Below are 24,078 nucleotides of genomic sequence, written 5' to 3'. Positions count from 1 at the left end.
TCGCATACAATTATAAGTTCTGATAGTAAAAATACTGTATATGCAAAGCAAAAAATATATTATAGGAAAATATTTCTTGGTCTCACCTTTCATTTCCTCTTTGGAAAAGCTTAGACATGACAAAATCAAATATATTTACTCAAACGACATCAATTCTATTTACCAACGGTGTTATCGAGGAGGGGATTTACAATTATGGTATTGTATTTCCGAGTGAATAGGCCAGGATTAACCCCAGCGATATCTCCGTTCTTTTCTGACTCAACCACAATACCTCAGCAGGGAGCGTACAACCTGTTTACTTACCATATAGTTTGATGGAAAATACAGAAATATATGTTTAAATACTTGCGGTCTTGGCAAAAGAGTTCCCCACCATGAGAATCAAAGTAGTGGGAATATTTTACAAAAATTTTGGTCAAATAAAAAAAAAGCTTCCTGTCTTATTCCCTTCTGGAAAAACATTTATTGAGTGATGATAATTGGTTTTGTAATATTGATAATATATGAAAATGTGGCTGAAAATAAATATGCCTATAAATGCCTTCTTAGTATTTGTCAGTTTAAGATAATATCGCCTGTCCTTGCAAAACCAATGGTCATTAATTTATATTTCATTAATGAGCATCAACTTGACCAATAATCTACAGCTTGTCCAGAAACCAAATATGTCGGCCTATACCAACATTTGATAACATATTAAAATCCCAATTGTCATTTTAGTAAAAAGGACTCCTAAGGCACATCTTGACCGATTAGAATGAAAAAAAAGTCATAATGTTCACATTTCATGAGAATCGCTTGTCACAAGTATAGCATGGAGCTATAATAGCTCTATGCCCAACGGTTTGCTCGTACTCAATGTACTCAATTTACTCAATGTACTGAATAGGAACCAATCAGAATTGTTCTGATCAAATTAGCGATGAATCGCTAACCTTTGTGTTACGAAGCCCAGGACTATTTGCCCTGGTCAACTCCCACTTGAAAAACAATGTTTTAGCTTTTAGACACATAAACCCATTGCACAGCTGTACAATTTTGTTGTAGTCATAGTGTATTAAGAACTAAACTCTTGTGTCTCAACAAGATTCTGTGATTCACACTGTATTGATGTATTTTCATTAAAACAGTTGTATGATATGAATCTAGCTTGGATTTGTTTCACACATCCTAACAATTTTCTTCTTCTTTTTAATTTTGTTTTACAGACATACTTTTTCACAGATGTAGATGATCCAGAGTATCAAGCAAAATCAAGTGAGTAAAAATTTAGCTTTCACATTATTATTTAGTTCTTTTATTTGCTTATTTGTTTATTTATGTTTGTATTCTTTAATTGATCGATTTATTCATTTTTCTGTCCTTTAACTCATTCATTAATTTAATTTTATGTATTAATTCGTTCGTTCGTTCATTCATTCAATTCATTAATCTATTCTTTCACTTATTTATTCATTCATTCATTCATTTATGCCTATGTTTCATCTATGTTATATAATGTCATTTTATTATTCATATAAGTAATATTTTCTTTATCAATTTATTTGATTAATTATAATCATAAATAATAAAACAAAAAAACAACTGATATTTCAAAGGGGTGTCTGTTCATAGACAGGTTTATCAAATGCAAATTTATGTAATTTAGCCGTATTGGCTGTCTGAAAATTGAATTTTGTCATTCCTATCTGTTACATCTACTCTTCATTATTTTCACATACACTGGATGTGAAAAAATACAATAGAAATTTGGTCTGCTTGAAATCTATATAATACAAGAATTGCAGTTAGTATAAAAAATATTGATTGCAAAATTTAAATCATAAGAAAACGGAGCATAGCTCTCAAAAATGAAAGGCAAAGTCACACTTTTCGTCTAGAGTAAACTTCTTTTTTTTTCTCTGCATTGTTATTCACATGTTTCTTGCATCTTTTCTTATTGTGTGGTACATTCCCACAAGCACATTTATGAAGCTTAATCAACTTTTAAATTGCTTATTTACTTGTACTTCTCTTGAAATATCATTTTCCCACACTTCCTTCAATGATTTTTTTTGCTGTAGCTTATTTGACATCCGTACATGGATGCCTCAAGGCAGTGCATTCTGAAAGTTAATTGCTCTTCTATTTTGCACCTGAATTCATCAAAACGATCTGCTATAAACTTTTGAAATCAAGATGCTGTATTTAAAAAATAGAAAATGAAAGATACAAGTTTGTGGGATGATGAATGATGCGTGACGAATTACCATAATCGACCCGCAGCGAAATGGTGATGGAAAATATGGCAAATTATCCTGCATAAAAAAATATCATTAGCTGTGTTCAGCTAATGGCATATAAATTGACAGACATTTTATACAATTATTATTGGGGTTATTGTGATATATGTTTAGATGGGAGCCCATTAACTTGAGTTGTGTCATAATTATGTTTTGAGATAGAGGTTTTCAAATGAGGACAGTAGGTGTATTCAGACCGACCCGATCACCAGAATACCTGTTGAATTACAAGAACTTGTTCAGACCATAAAATATCTGATAAGTATGTTTCGCATTCATACCGCAGACACTTAAGTTCGCAATTAAGTTAAGTTACGAACATGCACAGTATGGTCTGATTAGCAGCAAGTGAAGCTACGGCGCTTGCACCCAACTGCTTGCTGGGTTGAGAAAGCTCCCGTAATTTGCCTTTGAATATTTCTTGTAATTTCGGCAAGTACCTACTATTTAGCGGTTATTTCTTTCGGGGATATTCTGAGTATTATGCTTTCACATTGACAAGAAATCCTGGTATTTTTTTTATCTGGGTAGATCAGAGTAAATATCCCAATCATAGAATAATACCTGGTAACCTCAAACTGCAAGGCGGTCTGAATACGTCTCTTTTGAATGCAGATATACAAGTTTAATACCCCTTTCATAAACCCAATTATGCGGATAATATCCGCATAATTTGGTTGTAAAATCGGAGCGGGACCAGAGTTATCCGCATTATTTCGATGCTGCAATTATCCGCATAATAGCGGCATCGGGACCAGATTTTGACTTTATGAACGCATTTCCAAAGTAATGCGGATATTTGCCATGGTGCGGTCACAAGGTCACCCTTTTCCAACACAACCCCATCGGAAGGGGTGTGTGCAGTTGCCATGACAATTATCCGCCTTTTTCAGGTCGGGCGCTCGTAAAAAAAAGTGCGGATTATTTTTCGGAGTTTGTGAATGCAATTTTTATTGAATTATCCACATTACTCTTAGGCGGATAATTGGAGGATGGGTTTATGAAAGGGGTATAAGTGAAATTGCTCTGTCTGTGATTATTTGATTGGTATTACAAGCTGCAGGGGGTCCTTTTTTGAAATCATTCAGATGTCAAAACATTTCAAAGGTTGTCCACTGTCCTGCAAATACTAAATAATTCCACAAGTTTTTATAAAAAGACTGAAAGCATTTCATCGACATCTGTCATTGTATTAATTTTCTGTCAATTAAATACAATAACATTGATAATTACATAGAAAATATCAGTAAAGAGACTGGGGGATTGCCCTACTCAGTGTTGATAACACAGTAGCGCTGTTTTAAATCTGAAAAGTTGTCAGATCTAATAACTTCCTTCGGATGTTGATTGGCTGAAAAGCATATTTCCTATAAGGTAAATGTCTGAGGAAAACGGACTTTGTCAAATACAAAATCAGTGGGTCCTTTCGTGAAATTCTCCCCAGAATGCAGTTTCTGTCAGTCAAGTGCGAAGCTGTCATTGTCCTTGGGTTTAAAATCAGAAATTTTGCATAGGCACTACTTGAACTTTCATTTTATAAAAGTTATAATGACGATTAAATCAAACATTGAATGGAAACAAAAGGAGATGATCATTCAAATGAAAGAAACATTAGAATCCCCTCTTTGCTTTCTCCTTTTTGCAGCATAATGGATTCCATCTGTTCAAAGCACAAACGACTGAGACATGGTCATAAATCCTAATAAAAATAATTGATAACAGGTTGAGGTTATTATGGAAAAATCAATATCAAATCATGCAAAATGATGCCAGGGAGAGTAATGGAATTTTGTCTCATCCTTATATTTTTTAGCTTGATATATTTCTCTTTGCTCTTGAGCATGTTTTTGACCCACTTTTGGTGAAGTTGGGATGCAATTTAGGAGAGTTCATTTTGATTATGCAGACAGTAATTGTCCCCTGCTTCTCAAACTTCCCCAATTTTCAAATAGTCCCGATGAATTTTGACCAACTTGTCTTTAGAGATAGAGAGGCTCGGGTTCAATATCTTAACAACTCTACTCACTTTTTTAAATGGAGAGATTTTGGTTGCGATAAAACTCACTAAAACTTTATAGCTTAGTGTAATATTTACTTAATGTAGGTTTTCTGTGCCATGGGGGGGGGGGGAGGGGTGGATGTTCTAAGGCATTTTTCATTTGGGCTCTCTTTCTCTTGGTATAGCATCCCTTGCAAATAGAGTCATCTCCCACCCCCCCCCCTCCCAAAGCCATTACAAGAAATTGCTGTGTTGGTGATGCAATACATATCTTTTTGTAAGCAATTATATCAGTTATTGATATTAGCAACATAAACAGATGGGGGGAATTGATGTTCTAAGGCATTTTTCATTTGGGCTCTATTTCTGTTAGTATAGTATCCTTTGCAAGTAGAGTCATCTCCCACCCCCTCCCACCGCCATCACAAGAAATCGCTGTGTGGCGATGCAATACAAAAATACAAATCTTTTATAAAACAATTATATCAGTTATTAATATTAGGAACATAAACAAATCTACCACCAATTGTTACACTCTACACTTGCTTGAGTCGGATAAATTGATCATAGTCGATTATACAATGAACCATTTTGAAAAGAAGCATTTTGAAGTTAGAGACAAGCTTATTCATATTTCATGACCATATGTTCCCTTTCCCAGCTTCTTCTAATCTATGTATTCATATTTTATTAGAAGTTTCCATGAAGCAGTGATTCTTTTTTCCCCTCCGATCTTTGATTTGAAATTCTTTTCTGTGCCATTATCATCAAATGATTCAATAAACTTGTCTTTATTCAAGGAAGCTCCTTGCTTTATTCAATGGATTGAAATGGGGAGCAGGTAGAATTGTATACTTCTTATTTTTATCCGTCAAAAGAAACTTGATGGATCATCAGGTATTTTTATTTGCAATCTAAGAGCAAATAGTTAGTAGTCGGTGAGATCACATGGATGTCTGGTGGTTTGTGACGGCATTTTAACTCTTAAACGTTTGAAAAGAAGTGATCAATATTTTTCTGTTTATTGACCCCTCCAGTCGAGTTCAGCAGACGAAATGAACTGCTTGGATTATGGACAAAATGAATAAGAAAGTCAATAGGAATAATGGAGTATATGTTCTTGAAATATATTAAAGGGTAATTGATCATGTATGAGAATTGGGATCCAACCTTGGGTATATTTGGAATGTTTCTATTTATGTAGATTTATTTTGTCATGTACTTTTTTTGTACTTTTTTAAAACATGATTACATGCGTATATCATTATTATAAAGTAATGCAGGTAAAGAGTGCCACAAATGAATTAGAATTGCATACCTAAAAATTTATTCATGTTTTTTAAAGAATAAATGCAGAGTTTGCCTCACCAGCCCACATTAGATTCCTCATACATCATATCTTAACCAAATGTAATGTAGATCAAATGCTTCAGAATTGCAGGCTTTCATGCAGGTGGCGATCGGGGGGGGGGGGGATTGCCCCACCTTAATATGGGGGAGGACAATTGCTTCAAATGATTTCGTAAATGACGTATGTTGTAAATGATGATTGAACTTGTCAAAATGAATGACAGTTAATAAGAGCAGAAAGGTGACAAATATTCAGTACTTGACAGTGCAAACATAATATCAACCACATTTAAGAAGTAATATTATGTTATGAAAAGAGAACCAATTAGTTTTGTCAAATTTCATATAGAGGTGCGGCTCTTTGAGAGATGGGCACGATTCAGATGAATTCCCTTTCTTCGATGTCAAATATCAAAAGTGGTATCATAGCATACCGATCCCTATGCAACCTGTTCTATCGCCTCCAGGGAATGCCTCCCAATATTTGACTGGTTGATTCGGGTGTTGTTGTGGTCGGAATCTCAAGGGCTCTTGAGAAGGGGTAGTGTTTGCCGACTCCAACGACGATTGCCTGTCCCTTTTGATCCATCCAGACAAAATTATGAACAAACACGTTCGGACTTCCTACGCAATATATTCCCCTTTTCCAGAAGTCTCACACTGAAAATTATTATGAGCTATTGGGGAAGGTGTATTGGTATTATCGTCTTTGGTTGTGTTTGGGTTTCGTGATGAAGATACCTGTGTTTGCGATGAACAAACGGCAGGACATGGTGTCTCTAGGAAACTGGGTCCAGGCGACTCCTAACCTTTGACAGCCGGCGTGGGCCTTCCGTTTCTCATTTCCTGCGGTCAGTTTGATTATGCTACACCCATTGGTGTTGTTGGTCAACATGACTCTAATGGTCAATTACAGGTCATTTTGCCTTTATTTACAACAAGTCGACCATTTGAAATACTATATGACACAAAATGCGATCCATCATTGATGTTTGATTAAGAATGAATAATGGAACAGAGTAGACAATACCGGTATTATATGTTTTTCTTTGGATGAAGAGAATCGAAATGAATTATTGGCTGAATTATTTATATTGATGATTAGAATAATCCTTATTTACCCAGGGTAGCCACTTTAGCTCTTATGGACTCTTCTCCCAGTGGGCCCTTCATAATTTTGTTACTTTTACCCTTCCCCATTTGGATGCCTGACCAGAAGGCAGATGGTCCCATTTTTTAAGTCTTTGGTATGACTCAGCCGGGGATTGAACTCACAACTTGTTGTTCATTACGAGGACCCTCGACCACTGAGCCACCATGTCTGGTACAATTGTAATTTATTGGTAGATCCCGAAGTGATGTCACTTAGATTGTAATGATATTGACTGATGGTATTTCGTTTGAAAGACAATTGCCTCAAAGACATTTTGGTATTGTTTTAAGATTTAACAATATCAAAATTATTCATTTTTGTCTTTTCAGATGGCCATATGGTCAACACACAGTGCCAGGGAACACATTCAAGGTGAGACCATATTAAACTGATCATAAATTTACCTCTGAAAAATAATAAAAAAGATCAGCTTTCAAAGGACCTATTTTTTAATTGCCAAAATGTTTATCATATGACTTTTTTCTAATGATACTGTAATAATTTTGTAACAGCAGGTACAGATAATGCTTTAAAAGGTCTAAATAAAAGTTTTAATACAGAAAACATTCATCAGTTGGGGATGATAAATTAAATCATTTTTTAAGCTTCAACCAACCTAAATGATTATATGGGGCAAGCTTTTTTCCACTCCTGTATACTTTCTCAAGTCAATTGATCGGTTTGCTGCCTGTGGTGGTCTGAAGCTCCGTGTTTTGTGACTGATCATTGGCTTGAGAAAGTCCGCAGGAGTGGACAGAGCTTAAAACTTATTTTCAAAAGTTAAATGTTGCATTTTATATGATCTGATAGATGACCAACCTTGTGAGAAATATAGAAAAGCAGGCAAACAGATGAGTATACTTTTTTTGTCTGTTAAAGGAATGGTCCAGGCTGGAGATATTTATATCTCAATAAATATAGCAAAACTCAAAAAGCAAAATGCTGAAAATATGATCAAAATCGGATAACGAATAACAAAGTTAGTGAATTTTAAAGATTTGCATTATTCCGGTGAAACAGTTCTAGGCATGTCTTTATGAATCTTCATTAGGTTTGCTAATGATGTCATATCCCCACTTGTTCTTTTGTATTTTATTATATGAAATTAGGTTTATTCAAAATTTTGCTACCAAGAACTAAAACAATTGGATTGACAACTGATAAAATGCATTAGTTATTTATTGCCGCAACTTATTTCATCATAATGGAGACACATCATTTACACATGTATAAAAAAAATAAACATTTATTATTTCATGTTATAACATAAAAAAAAAGGAAAGTGGGGATGTAACATCATAAGCCCACCTAATAAATATTCATGGCAATGTGCATATAACTGTTTTCACAAAATATGCTAAACTTAGAAATTCAATAACTTCGTTATTTGTTATCCGATTTTGATGAAATTTTCAGCATTTTGCTCTGTGAATTCTACTCTATTTATTTAGATATGAACATTGTCAGCCCCCAAAAAAGCCTTTAATGATTTTATTAATGAAATAATAATGATCGCCATGAACTTTTGAAGGTAATGCTAATGATATTTCTCTTTTCATTTCACAGATTGGCCCTGTGCTGTAAAACATCAAATATATTCAGTATGTTTTATAAATCTAATAAAAGGTAAGAGTAATTCCGTCATTTCGAACCTTTTCTCAGTGAATGTTTTCATTCCTTTGCTGTGAATCAAAACATGATCCTCCTTCTCATCTCCGTCTTTTATAATTTCTCTTTTATTTTGTATTTTGTTATGTTGTGGTGAGTTTGAATAATCTTTATTTTGCATATAAGATAAAGCCATTAATCATATCAATTTCAAATTTTCAATACATCTTGATATAACCTAGTTAGTCTACAATAAAAAAAAAACACTTTATGTATCCATTGTTATTAGTAAGTGTTAGGATAAGAAAATGATACTCTGTCCATCCACTCATATTGAAACTTTGTGATATAAGTCCAGCCATAAGTGAGTTTATAAACACATTGTTTATTATCGATGCCTTATGTTTCAATAACTTTAAAAACTTTAATCCTGAATTCCAAATATATCTTAGAGAGACTAGTAAGTGTTCCAAAGTTTACTGAGTTATAGTTCAGTGTAGAATCCATGAAAATTAATCATAATTTTATCATAAAATTCCAATTTTTTTCCTTTTTGTGACTGCCAGAGTTCTTTAGCACTAGACTTGCAAAGTTCGCAGGAGAGTCAATGAAATTTCTGCCATTTATGGTCAATTTTTATCATTTCAAAGAACTAAAAGAGTTTTTTTTTTACTTTGAGAGTTCTGTAACACCAGACTGTGCAGAGTGCCTAGAAGAATTGAGAGTTGTGAAACAAGAACCCCAGACTTGCGGTGTTATTAAGTGGATTCCAGCTGATTTTCCCAATATTTAGGAGTATATAATCGCCAGCTTTGCGAGATGAACTTTGACCTCGAGGCAGTTGGACTGTTGAGAGGATCATTCATTTTAAATGACCCCTGTAAAGATCACTTCTTGGTCTTAATGATTAAACAAGAAGAAAAAAAATGATTTTGTTTATTCAATATACTAATAATGAGTAAATCAATGTGAAATAAATTGTCATGGCTTGAGAAAATGTGTACCTACTGATGATCTCAAAGTAAGATGTTTATGATAATTTCTTTTGCATCTTTTATCTGGAATTCTTATGATGAATTTGTGAATGGTTTTAAATTAAATTTTATGGGTTTGTATCAGTGGCAAAGTGTACCCATCCCTTTCTACCCTAAAAACTCCTGATATCGACATGGTTCTCAGGTGATCTTTAAGAATAATTGCATTGCCCTCATGAGGGTCTACTTGGAGGCCTGTCTGAATCCCCACTCTTCTATATCCAACTCCCCTCCCCTTTCCTTACCCCCCCCCATCCGGGGGGGGGGGGGGCTACTTAGTATAAATGTATGATACGTATGTGCTGCGGTCGATAGCCCCATTTTCAGCCTAAATTTCCGTTCCAGAGCATCACCAATTTAGAAAGCCATAGAAGTTACTATTTTTCCCTGTTCCAGAGATCCTCAAATTTGTGTTTCTCGTTCTGGACAGTGCGCCACCATAGCCGCTACCATGCAACGTGAGTTCCGGAGAGCCCATTTTTGATGTGTTCAGTTCCAGAGCATTATATTTTTAGCAATTGTTGATCCAAGAACCATTCCGGAGACCCCCAGTTTTATGACCAATATTTAGTTCCAGAGCCCCCTATTTTCGACTTTGGTGTGGCACATAGGTATCATGTTATAATTCGAGTAGCCCCCCCCCCCCCCCCCCGGGTCCTTACCTCCCTCCTTCTTGCCCTCTTGCCCCTCTCATCTCTCTTCCTCTACCCCTCTCCCAATACCATTTTGATGTATTACCCTTTTCCCCAACCCTCTTCTGTTCCTTTGCTCATTTTATCCCCATTCCACTGCCCATGCCCTTTCTCATGTATTATTGATTTACAAACCATTGAGATGTAGAACAAATTTTCCCTTCCTTTATTTCTTCTGATGCATTTTAGGTGGTTATGTCACGTTGATGACGACAACTATCTCAATGTGCCGGAGCTGATGAAGTTACTTCGGCAGTTTGATCATAATCAAGATCATTACCTAGGCCGGGCTAGCCTCAGCCATCCTATAGAAGCTATAGATAGAGTTTCAAATCAGGTAAGAAATCTGGAATATTCCAGCCTTTATGCAATGTAAAACCTAGTCTGCAGGCACAGACCCACAATTTTCGTAATTCGCATACTGCATAATGCAGAGTCTGAAGTAGTGAGACTAGATTCACTATACTGTGGCTGGCTCTTATTTGACATAGAGTCTTTGTAGTCTACTCTACTCTAGACCTGTTATTTGTTAAAGTGTCAAATATGGGTCTGTGCTTGCAGACTAGTAAAACCTGGGGTGTTGAGACTGACACCACTTGGTATCCCAAAGGCAGAATGAAGTACTTCTTTCTTTCATGGTGTCTTTAGAGGACCACACTGTCAGGTATTAAAATTACACCCTTACGATTAAACATAACACCAAAGAGTGTAAAAGTAACAACCAACGGTGTAATAACACCCATGGGTGTTGAACTAACACCAAAAATTTGACACCAGAGTAAAATGACAGGTGTGTGGGTCGTTATATACACCAAACATCGACACCACCGTTTTTGCTATGTAAAGACTTGTGAAGTAACAATCTGAAGAGGACATGACGATCTGGTCTACAATAACATCTTTCTGCGAAAGGCGTCGTCGTATAGAACTGCAACTTGTTCCGTGTGATAATGGAGTCTTCGTGTGATAATGGAGTCTTCTGCCAACGAGGATTGCTTGGAAGGATTTAGGCTTGCTAAGACAGAAACGAAAGATGGGATCAAGGAAAGGAAATCGAAGAGAGATTATCATCAAGGAGACTGATTAGAGAAGCCAGGAAATGAAGGCATGAGCCATTTCCAAAGGAATCAGCCAGCAGCAGAACAAAAAAAAAATGGAATCGGTCGAAACTTGACTGTAGGAGGATTATTTTTCCACTAAAAATCATGTTCTTTCTGATTAATGATATTGTAGAATAAGCAGCCATTCCGGGTTCATAGCTCCCAAGGTCATTGAAGGAATCAATAAATTTGTTGATAATTTTTCAACTAGAGCGTCTATGCAATCCAATATAGAGAAGAAAAAATGGAAATTGTAAAGATATATAATTCACCTTTTATATTCTGATAGATTCATATTAAAATTGATGAGAATATAACACGTCATCGTGCTTGAGGTGACATTTTTCATGCAGCGAGCGATCTCAATAAAAAACTTGCATAGAAAAGTAGAATTCTTTGATCATCACATTTTTTTTTAGATTCTCTAAAATTTGTTATGAAAAACATAGGAAGAATTTTTTTTTTTTTTCAATTCAGTTCAGTTATTTATTTCATAAATGTTGTGACAACTGATGAAATAAAATTTAATATCCTCATTGATGGTGAAATTCATTTTCATGGCATATTGAGCTGATTGTTGTTATACTTCATAAGCATGAAATTGAAGTGCATTTTCAAAGGGTATTTTGTTAAATTTGCAGATACGATGGAAGAATGAGGAAGTTAAACCCGGTATCAGCTCGTTACATTGCACATTTGAATTATAAAGTATTAGAATTACTTGATTGACGAGTTGTGATAAAAAAGGATGTCTGGATCATCGTAGATTTAATGAGGCGTGGGAAACATAATAGGGAAGAGATTGATGAAGGAAGACTGAATTTGATCAATCCATTTTGATTATCTTTACAACTTCTCATCTACGGAATAATGCTTCAAGTTATGATTTTTATGTGAAAATTGAACTAACAGGCACAAAAGATAGTGCAACTTTGCCTCTCTTCCCATCATACATCAAAAGAAAATAAATTATATGTTTCTTTGAATTTCGAAAAACGGGTTCAAGTCACATTCCTCATTGACCCTGATGGCATTGCCAGTTTGCCCAGGGTGTCTGGATACATGCATCAATGGAATAATGGAAATGGATTTTGAGATGATGACTAAAAATAGAAGCCATGTTTCTTGAAGAAAATGTGCTATTTGACAGAAAACCTTGAATCATTTTCTGGATAGGCTAGCGTTGTGGTGGAGTGGTTCATTTACTTCACCCTAAAGTAAGTCTTAAGGTTCAATTGCTATTCAAGAACCAACATCCTTAGTCTTGCACCACACCCTAAATTCTAAGGATTTGAAATAAATCCAACTTGGCTGTTAATAATGGCCCACATAATATTTGATTTATTTTTAATCTAATCGATTAACTTTTAAATCCAATCAAATAATTAAATTCATTTTTTTAGCTTTTTATTTAAACAGGCACAAAAGATAGTGCAACTTTGCCTCTCTTCCCATCATACATCAAAAGAAAATAAATTACATGTTTCTTTGAATTTCGAAAAAACGGGTTCAAGTCACATTCCTCATTGACACTGATGGCATTGCCAGTTTGCCCAGGGTGTCTGGATACTTGCATCAATGGAATAATGGAAATGGATTTTGAGATGATAACTAAGAATAGAAGCCATGTTTCTTGAAGTAAATGTGCTATTTGACAGACAACCTTGAATCATTTTCTGGATAGGCTTGCGTTGTGGTGGAGTGGTTCATTTACTTCACCCTAAAGTAAGTCTTAAGGTTCAATTACTATTCAAGAACCAACATCCTTAGTCTTGCACCACACCCTTTAATTCTAAGGATTTAAAATAAATCCAGCTCGGCTGTTAATAATGGCCCACGGATTTAAAATAAATCCAGCTCGGCTGTTAATAATGGCCCACATAATATTGGATTTATTTTTAATCTAATGGATTAACTTTTAAATCCAATCAAAGAATTAAATTCATTTTTTTAGCTTTATATTTAAATCAACAAGGTTTAAATCTAAATCTCATATTCGACTAGTCACTATTCATAGCCGATCTGGATTTACTTTAATCTTTGAAATAAAGAGTGTACCAAAATATATCTATTTTATTCTTCATGGGTACCTGTATTATTGTCATTAACCTGAAAATGCTTGTTTGATATCATAATGGAAGGACTTAAATCCATTCTGCCAACTGCTAAGACTCTAACTGTGATATTTCCAGAGAGTACACCTAGGCTCCGTCCAATTGCACAAGTGTTTCAAGGAATGAATATATTCCTACTAGGTACCCATTTGCTACACCCGGGTAGAGTGTAGCACAATATCGATAGATATCAAACTGAAGGAAATAAACACCATTCCTTGATAATGCATGTATATTACTAGCAGGAAGTCTTGGCAGATGTCCTACATTTTAATTTTATATTGTGTTGCAATGTTATGCTAAAAAGACCTACAATATCAACTTCAAGATTTATGAAATGACAAATATAAAATGAAACAAACTTGAATAGCTTGGCGACCCGTTTCGGTATATTTGCTCCTTGATTATTATTTTTTTTTCAATTTTCATTTTCGAGATCACAATAAAAGAAGGAATTTGAATTGTCCTGAAGTACAGGTTTTAGGGGTGAATTTCACACGATACTGGGATTAAAGGATGAGCAAACATAAAACGTCTTTGTAGTCATGTTGTAAACAGGATTATAAGATTGATGCTCGTGTTACAATAGATATAACCATGGACCACTGACGATGCAGGGATTGAATCGAAAGGGGATCTTCTCTGTTGAAAATCGAAGGAGAATTGCTGATAAGTTTAGGACAATTCTCAGATTTTGTTTTCAGTATGCTCTGTCAATCATCACAAAATTTACAAATAAGAGGTGTCCTTCTATTTCGTGCTCTATTTATTCTCTGTTTATTTTTTAACCCTAAAGCTTCCATTCTCTCTTTGTTAGAAATGTGTGAAAGCTAGAATAATAATCCGTGTTTGTTGTGAAAAGTCCTGAATTGATATTTGACTTTGATTTCTGCTTGAATTCTATTATTTGATAACACCTAGCTCTGTATTTGTCTGAATATTTTTTTGTCAATTTCTTTCATGATTATGGTATATCATTTCATGTAAAAGAACATGAAGTTCAATATCATTCATTATTTTGTTATTTTTCATACTCACCAGCTGGAATGTATCAATTTCTGTTTGATATGTATCGTGAACTTGATTTGTTTACATGTATTCAGGTAAATAATCCATGGGAAGGGGGGGGGGGTTGAAAAACCCAAATCTTTCATTAGTTCATACACTTTATGTTTAGTATGTAATGTTAAACACCACTTTTTATGTTATAAATGTTTTCTCTTTTTGTCTTTGTTTTTTCAGAGAGTATCATTTTGGTTTGCTACCGGCGGTGCTGGATTCTGTATCAGCAAGGCGTTGGCTACCAAGATGATGGTCTATGCAAGGTATGGTATTCATCTTTAATATCATAATGCAGGCCTGTCATAATGCCTTATTCAGTGTTGACACCTTAAATTCTTACCCTGTTTAAAAATGGTGAGACAAATTCCCAACTCAGAACCGGGCTAGAGTTTTGCTAAAGGGTCAATAATTTAAATCATCAAGCTTAGCAATGATCGTAGACACATTTTTTCTATGATTGATTGCACTGACTACAATGTACAATCAATCGTGAAAATCAAGCGTTACAATCAATCGATAACCTTTGTGTTACGGGACCCAGGGGAGCGTTTCATCAACATTTTTGTCTGACAAGTTGTCAGATCTGACAACTTTCACAGATTTTGATTGGCTGAGAGGCACTGTTACTATGGTAGCTGTCAGATAAAGAGGGATTTGTCTGTCGGATAACATTTTAGTAGCTATTGAATTTGAACTGCAGATTGTGTATGAAAAGTCAAATATTAAAATCTTAGACAACTACATTGTAGGGGAAGAGAGAGAGGGTAAAGGATTTAAATAAAAAGACACAGTGGCTTAATAATAATGATGATATTCAACTTTTATTCAGCATCTCATACATTGGAGGACATTTTTAAACACTTTTACAGATATCTTTTTTCTTTTTTTTATCGGATCCTGGCTTGCCTGCATGCAAAGTAGGCACTTTCTCCACCCCCTTGAAACTAGATGTATGAAAAGTATGAGAGGAAAAATTAGATAAAGAAAAAAAAACCCAGAATAACCAGAAAATTGACAATTGACATTGAAATGTTGTTGATTTATCAGAGTATGTTGATTTCTTCTAGTGATTTGAATGAACCTTAACCCTCCTAAATTTTAGGCTAAATAGAAAGATTTTTTAATATAAAACCAGACATGTTTGCACTTACTATTTGCTCATTTTACTCCAGCGGATACCTGAATATGTTGTCAGTTCAAGCACGTTGATTCATTTTTTTCGCTAGATCAATACAAAATATTGTGGGATTGAAAACGAACCGCACGCACGTAGGTGGTGGTTGTTATGAATTTCAAATTTCAAACAATATTGTCATCGAGTTTCAAGAATAGCTCTATTCTAGTATTGCCTCTGTCTTTTGATATTCCCTGATTAATTTGCTGTTTCTGACATAGTGGGAGTGTGAGGTGTAGGGTGTGTAAAATACATTTTTGTAAAGGTATATTTTTGGAAGAGAAAGGCAAAATCCAGGAAGATACCTGTTTCTAGAGTGTATTAATTCATGTTCAAGTTCAAGTTTATTTAAACCAATCAAACAAGAGACATATATTACACAGTTAGACAAAATAAATAATAAGACATGATAGGTTTGGGACCCCGTAGAAGTAGAGCTTGTGAAAGGTGACAATTTGAGTGCCACCCCCCCCCCCCATGGTGGAGTAATATTACTGAGGGAATCTAACTCTCCTGCTTCAGTGCATTATTTGTTGTATTGAGATATTTACAGAACAAAAATGAGAAAAATAATGAGAAATCCTTGGACATAACCAAGATTATTCACATTTTTTTTATTTTATCCCAATCCTCACTCATGGGAAACATGATCTAAGACCAGCTTTTCCAAAATGCATGTTAAATCATTGAATCTATTGAATCCAAACGTGTGACATTGTGTGGAGATGGGGCTTCTGTAAATAGTAGAAATGTGTTGGAACTTTCCATAGGGGCACCCAAACAATGTACATGGTTTAATTTGCTCAGGGTTGTAAACAAACACCCCCAGACCGGTCCACCAATCGGTGTGTAGCTTGACACCCTCGTGTTTTCTCGTCAAATATAGTTGGTCTATTGCAGGAAACTCAAAGAATAGGACTATTTGTCTAGATTTTCTATGTATATTTCTAGTTCTCTGTCATCCCATGTACAGTAGCCTATTCATGGTAAGCAGGTAATCTGTTCAAATACACCCCGCCAATGAAAAGGATGTTGACAGAATAACACGTTGGTTTTGAAAAGCGTTTTTGTGTTTGTTCCTGTTGTATGACGATCGTAATGAATGTTATAGGTGAGTGTTGCTAGATGAAAATGGTGGAGAGAAAAATATGCTTTATGAAGGGTAGTTTGGACTGTCATTCATACATATGCAAGCAAATTTTCTGTTTCCGCCTTGACAAAAAGAGCCATGGGCCGATATTATAAGGTGGAGTCTGTCAAGATTTTGTTCAAATGTCACCTTTCTTTTCCTGTTGCTTTGATAGTTCAGATTATGACTAAAAATGATGGGTCCCCTGGTAATAAGTAATTAGACGAATATAAGCTTTAATTGATTGTATTTGATTATTGTACTGAGCAGTACATGTATTTTATTTTGTGCAAAGTTTCATTCAAATTAATTTATTTCACTTCTCTTTTAAAAAAAATACAAATACATTGTTATTAGTATTATGGTATATGATACTAGGTTTCAACTATAAACATATTAAGATTCAAGATTCTTTTATTTGTCAATGTACAAATACAAAGAAATTTGGTTTATGAAAAGTACAATATATCATAACAATATTGAAATATTTGACATGAAAAATCAAGGTAAATTATTAATAACTGTCTGCAATTACTTTGATACCCCTAAAATTCATAATGCATTATGTAGGATCCTGGGATGTGTGTGTGTGGGGGGGGGGGGGGCAATTGACCTAGTTTAGCCAAGGCTAGACAGCAGACCAAGACTTTCGTTGACCATGCAAATAATTGAAGTATGATGTTAGACAGTATATTAAAAGATACAGGAAATAATTGAGACATGATCTTGAAGCATGTCTGAAGTGCCAGGTAATGACATTTTTTTTCTTCTTTATGTTCCTTTCCAATTATGTGAAAATTGTTATATCATGAAGCGCTTTAGCCTGATAAGTTCTAAAAAACCTCTTTTTTCTTCATCATTTTGTTCATAGGTTGACTCAATTTTGTGCTAAACTGGCATCATCAATGATGAAAATATTCAAATTTTTGCTTTTTCTAAGAAATTTGACAAATCGCTTTGAGCTTTTACAAAATGTTTAATCCCCTGTCAAACTTTCTATTTTAAAATGAAACTCTGTATCCATGTAGGCCTATGTATTTTAAGGGAGTTTTCTTTAAATCTCCGAGCTCATACTCACACATACATTCCTACAACATTTAGAATAGGGATGACAAGGGTTTTGATTGAGACTACATGTATGGCTACATTCAACCAACACTATTTACTTTAGAAACTTGGTTCCACAAGATAAAAATGAAATTCAACTGTGTTCCAGTACTATTTTTTTCAGTACCTATATGCTGAAAAGATAAAGATTTTGAAAAGCAATTCATCAGAACTCCATCATTAAAAGTTGATTGAACGCAACGCAGATCTCGGCCATCTGCAGGTCTTCATCCATCTCGGACATATACTGCATACGCTGCCGTATGGCCGACCTCTACTTCCTGGGTCAAACTCACTGACCTGCAATATGTGGTGGGTGGACTTTAAAAAACAGTGAGATTGAACGCTCTCCAAAAATAACAATCTTTTGTATTTGTATTTTGATATGTGATTCGTGTTTGTGATTCCAGCCTAAGAAATTGGATTGAACATACCCTAGATTTATACCCCTTTCTCAAACCCATCCTCCAATTATCCGCCTAAGAGTAATGTGAATAATTCAATAAAAATTGCATTCACAAACTCCGAAAATAATCCGCACTATTTTTTTACGAGCGCCTGACCTGAAAAAGGCGGATAATTGTCATGGCACCTGCACACGCCCCCTCCGATGCGGTTGTGTTGGAAAAGGGTGACCTTTGTGACCGCACCATGGCAATTATCCGCATTACTTTGGAAATGCGTTCATAAAGTCAAAATCTGGTCCCGATGCCGCTATTATGCGGATAATTGCAGCATCGAAATAATGCGGATAACTCTGGTCCCGCTCCGATTTTACGACCAAATTATGCGGATATTATTCGCATAATTGGGTTTATGAAAGGGGTATTATTTTTTTCTTGATGTGTATCTGATAGGATGATGTGTGGGAGGGAAAACGTGAAGAAGAAGAGGGCTTCTTCGTGATCATGTTCTGCATAGATCTTTGGCATCTCTGGAGAATTCCAGATGCATGGATCTTCATAGATCGCTTGAGTCTCGGGAGATTTACAGATGCCTTTGTATCAAAATCTTGGCATCGTAAGGCTTCCAATAGTCCAAAGATGCTACCCAAGATTCCATGGTATACACCACAGCCGCATGTGAAAGTGTTTGGTGATTTAAATGCCCTGTGAAAAGTTACAGATAGGATTTCCCACCAGTACCCAATTTCGTGGGGTTTTTAAAGTAAAGCAATCGGAAGGGGGATTAGAGGAAAACTGAGAGGGGGAGGGGGGGGGGGGAAGAAGAAATAACGGGGGTGTATGTTGTATAGAGTGGAAGGGTGGAAAGTAGCCAGGGTATGATATTATGAAATAGTTTTGTTTATTGGTTACGGACTTGAATGTCATGATCAAGATGAATTCTTGAGGATGAAACCATATAAATGTAGAAATAGTAAAAGGGGCAGTAAAATGATACAAGTACATGCCTTATTTCAAATTCATGTATTGGATGGACCAGCCCTCATGGAAATGGGAAAGGGCAAGGAGAACAGAGTCTGACTGTTTCTCAGACCTGTTCAAACGACCTGCTACATGTAAGTTGCTGGGCAGCGATAGTCTTACCAGGATGCAGATGGCCTGGTCTTTCCATTTGATATCTCTCTCTCTATAAATGTATATCAAGATTCATTTTCTAATTCTTTACTGGGTATACTGTATACAAGCTACAGGTGTTTTGTATCAAAGGCAGTGGTCCTACTGTACTGGGGAGAATACAGTGTCCCACAGCCACATTGTGAACACAGTGTCCCGCAGTGTGAACACAGTGTCCCACAGTATAAACACAGTGTCCCGCAGTGTGTTCACAATGTGGAATGCAATGTGAAATCATCTTCACACTGTTCAATGTGAGCATTTTATACAGTGTGAATCACCTTTTTACAAACTTTGTTATGTGAACAGACTGGACACTTATACTGTAGATGTTTATAAGTGTGGACCACCTGTTTAACATAGTCTGCTATGTGAACACACTGAACATGATGAAAATAACTTCACACTGTTGAATTCCAGTATTTTGATAGTGTAAATTACATTTTTACACTGTCTGTTATGTGTACGCACTGCACATTCATAGTGTAGATGTGTCCAGACTGTAAAATTTGAATATTTTAACAGTGTGAATAAACCTTTTACATACCGGTAGTCTGTTATGTGTACACATTTTAAAAATTATCTTCAACCTTTATATGAAGATATTTACACATTGTGAATCACATTTGTGCTTAATCTGTGATATGAAAGCACTTAACCCACACACAGTTGATTGTCCACAGTGTGCACATATTTTTCACACTGTTAAATTTGAGAACTTTAACAATGTGAATTACCTTTTTTTTTTACATAATCTGCTATGTGAGCACACTTAACACTCACATACCGTTTTCAGCAACTCGTGATTTTTTGGTCCGCACCACAAGCGTTCAGTACCTGTAGCAGATCTGTGCTACCTTTTTTAACGCCACTTTTATGATGGCGCTGGTCTGGTGCTGATACAAGCAGCACCAAGATAAACAGGGCACGATATTTTAGCCCGCGCCATTCATAAACTCAACATTTTTACGACTTAGCCCGGGACTGGTCCGAGTTACTGAAAGCGGTATGGGTGCATAGGCCCGTCTGTCCACTGTGTGTGTGATTACTTTGTACTATTAGTGTTAGATTGGAGTATTTTAAAAGTGGGTTTCACTTTTTGCATGCTTACATAGTCCAATATGTGAACACACTGAATATTCACACTGTTAAATTTGAGCATTTTAATAGTATAAATCCTCAATCCCATCTGCAGTTAGTCCACTATGTGAACACGTTGTTCTTTCCAGCAGGGAGGGCGGTGCAGACAAACTGGTAGGGTGAGTAGGGCAGTAAAGTCATGACCAAGTTTGAATAACCAAGCTTTCATATTGGCACCGTTCACAAGTAGAATGTTAGTGGTTAGCCTGATTGAGTGTCGGGCAGTGGGTTGCTGCGAACATAAGTGAAGAGTTCGGTGAATTGATAATTGACGACTTCTGGTGGCGGCCTATTCCCCAGTATAATCTTATCAATCAGAGCATGAACTGTGAATCAGCACAACATGGATCTCGTTTCGAATCCAGCCTCAAGAAACCTCATTCTGAACGTCTCAACATGTTCCTCAGCGGGCTTTTGCATCGAGGGGTTAACTAACCCTTGGGTTTATCAAGGTTTGGACAGCGTTTCCTACCCTTCATCAATGGCAAATGATGTGTCTTTCTTGACATTGTGAACCGGGATGTTCTTGAAGCAACGGCCAAACCGACAAATTTACATCAAGGGTTAATCAACTCTCTGTTTTATCAGGGTTTCGAGGGTGCTTCCTACCCTTCACCGCTGTCAAATGATTGTCTTTCTTGAAATTGAAAGCTTAGAATCAGATGCTCTTGAAGCAATAACTAAACCAACAACATCGAGGGGTCGACTTTTGGTTTTATCAGGGTTTCATGGGCGCTTCCAACCCTTCACCGCTGTCAAATGGTTTGTCTTTCTTGAAATTGAAAGCTCAGAATCGGACGCTCTTGAAGCAATAACTAAACCAACAATTTTACATCGAGGGGTCGAGTTACTCATGGTTTTATCAGGAATTCATGGGCGCTTCCTACCCTTTACCGCTGTCAAATGATGTGACTTACTTGACATGGTAAGCTCAGAATCAGATGCTGTTGAAGCAACAGACAAACCAACAAATTTACATCAAGGGTTGATCAACTTGCGGTTTTATCAGGGTTTCGAGGGTGCTTCCTACCATTCATCACTGTCAAATGATGTACCTTTCTTGACATTGTAAGATCATTTGCACTTGACAAAGTTTTATCAAGGGGTCCACTAACTCTTGGTTTTATCAAGGTTTCATGGGTGTTTTCTCCCCTTCACAACCATAAAGTGATGTGGCTTTCTTGACATAATATGCTTTTAAACCAATGACCAAACCCTTCTTGATTTATCTCAGAAGAGCAGACATGCTCCCATTGGAAGACGTTTGGCCCTTGATGAAGAGAGGTCTGATCAAGTCTGACTGCAGTCAAGTGGGTGCACTGATTGGATCCATATGGGCTCAGTCTGGAGCATGAATGTGATTTGGGTTTGTCAATAGGGGGTGTGTCAAGGGGTTCTAATGCCCCCCTTTTCAACAGTTTGTCTACACGAGGGTAGTCTGCAGATGCAGACCCTGATTGAAACTATGATCAACAAGTGGGTCTTGAGACTAGACTAGCATACCTACAACTTGTTGGGATCTTCTTTACATGAGTCCCTTCTATACACAAGTCCCAGTCAGGGAATTTAGACTGCAAATTCGGACCTCTTTCGATGAGAGATGTAGTAGAGTTGCATTTAGGCCTGTAAGCCTAACTACAGGGAGGCATGAATGGTGCTATTTACTTTTCAATTTTCAGAATGATTATAAGCTACCGTAGTCAGAATATATGTCAAATATAATTGTGTAACAATATTCTTATTCCAGTCAAACAATCCTTTAAAAAAATGTTACTTTCTTTTGGGGCATTTATGGATATTGAAATAAATAATCAGAAGCAGTAATATGAAAATGGAGTTTGGATTTCCACCCACATGGTACTCCTTGGTGTTGATTTTTAATTTCTTTCTCCTCCTGAGCTGCCAAATGCTATTATTTGGCCAGACCTTCATGCAAACATTCAAACATTTTGAGACCATTTTGAGCTATATCTAGGTCATTGCAGCTGTTGTGGCCTATGTAATCTGTCTGTATGCCTTCCACTTCACTTGGAGAACATTAATTGGAAATATAGCGGACATCCTCTCATCATTTCAACATATTGCAAACATTTTTAAGTCTCAAACATGTTGCCTGTATGGCTTTATTAAAGGTTACCGATTCAGTGTCAATATGTGTCAATGGCATTTATTCTGTAAGCCTATATTGATTTTGTTTATTCTTTCCCTTTTAATATACAAGAAAATGAGTTATTATGGATGTATTTCCACAATATAGATATATGGACTGCTTTGATACCCCTTTCATAAACCCAATAAAACATATCCTCCAATTAGCCGCCTAAGAGTAATGCGGATAATTCAATAAAAATTGCGTTCACAAACTCCATAAATTATTTTTACGAGCGCCCGTCCTGAAAAAGGCGGATAATCGTCATGACAACTGGACACGCCCCCTCCAATGCGGTTGTGTTGGAAAAGGGTGACCTTGTGACCGCACCATGGCAATTATCCGCATTATTTGGAAATACGTTCATAAACTCAAAATCTTGTCCCGATGCCGCTATTATGCGGATAATAGCAGCATCAGAATAATGCGGATAACTCTTGTCCTCCTCTGATTTTACGACCAAATTATGCTGCTATTAGCCGCATAATTGTGTTTTATTGGGTTTATGAAAGGGGTATGAGAGGCATGGTTGTTTCTAGAGGCTCAAGGGGACCGCAACGCGACTATGCCCGAGGGCATGGTCTGGCCGATGCGGTACCCGCGAGCCGAATTGAAACAACCATGTCTCGAATATAAAAGCAGTCCATATATATTTTATGAACCGAATTATTAAACATTAGATCTAACGTTAGGGCCTAGTCTAGGTCTAGATCTAAAAGCCTGCCCCTGGCCTTGGCCCCAAGCTAACGTTAGGTCTAGGCCCTAACTTTATAGCCCTGACCACAAAGTTGGGTCTCAAAATCGAATATCAAAGCAGTTCATACCGATGGGCCCTACTAGGCCTAGGCTAGATATTTTTAGGAACCAAATTATGATTCTGAATAGGGTGACTCTACCAGGCTAGAGTTCAGTCTTAAATCTTAAATCTCCATGTAAAGTGTAATCTAACGTTAGATCTAGTCGACTAAACCTACGCACGTAACTTCTAGCTAACTAACGTCAATTAAAAATTAGATCTACCCGTCCTAACGTTGTCGTTTGTCATACCTAACTTTACATGTAGCTGTCCTAACGTTAAGTTGAACGAGTAACGTTTATTTTTAGAAAGTGCAGTGACCGTCTAATCTTTTCTCCCGACTCACCTTTTGCGACCATGCATTTGAGCGAACTGCGACAAGACATGTTGATTGATACATCCGTTATGTCCTTAATAAGTTAGTTTTCTTTTCAATAAATGCCATATATTTTAACAGCAATTAACAAGCAAAAGTAAAAGATTGGCATCGTTCCATCGATATGTCACATCCATTGCGCGCACTTGCGCAATAAGCGCGTAAATGCGAGAATTGTCTAAAACTTTCGATCAAATCGCGCGGATATTTATGGTATCCGCAATCACCGCAGA

At 36.2% G+C, this 24,078-nt stretch overlaps 1 protein-coding gene across 1 annotated transcript; it reads left to right on the top strand.

Moving 5' to 3' along the window:
* The first annotated feature begins 1,213 nt into the window (after window positions 1–1,213).
* LOC129269819 (beta-1,3-N-acetylglucosaminyltransferase radical fringe-like) lies at window positions 1,214–17,885 on the top strand. The gene is made up of 5 exons (XM_054907298.2): window positions 1,214–1,260; window positions 7,117–7,159; window positions 8,354–8,413; window positions 10,311–10,458; window positions 14,578–17,885. The coding sequence occupies exons 2-5, from the start codon at window positions 7,125–7,127 to the stop codon at window positions 14,677–14,679; spliced, it is 345 nt and encodes a 114-aa protein (XP_054763273.2). The 5' UTR covers window positions 1,214–1,260; window positions 7,117–7,124; the 3' UTR covers window positions 14,680–17,885.
* Window positions 17,886–24,078: the final 6,193 nt, after the last annotated feature.

The sequence above is a fragment of the Lytechinus pictus genome, chromosome 10, assembly GCF_037042905.1.
Source record: "Lytechinus pictus isolate F3 Inbred chromosome 10, Lp3.0, whole genome shotgun sequence".
In the NCBI taxonomy this organism is placed as follows: domain Eukaryota; kingdom Metazoa; phylum Echinodermata; class Echinoidea; order Temnopleuroida; family Toxopneustidae; genus Lytechinus; species Lytechinus pictus.
Note: the sequence above shows the minus strand (reverse complement) of the source record. Positions and strands in the feature narration are given on the sequence as shown.

What these genes read in the sequence shown, in the direction of transcription:
- LOC129269819 (XM_054907298.2), top strand. Translation starts at nt 7,125, where the DNA reads ATGGTCAACACACAGTGCCAGGGAACACATTCAAG. An exon ending in TTTTATAAATCTAATAAAAG is followed by an intron (nt 8,414 to 10,310) that starts GTAAGAGTAATT and finishes GATGCATTTTAG; the next exon opens with GTGGTTATGTCACGTTGATG. An exon ending in TAGATAGAGTTTCAAATCAG is followed by an intron (nt 10,459 to 14,577) that starts GTAAGAAATCTG and finishes TTGTTTTTTCAG; the next exon opens with AGAGTATCATTTTGGTTTGC.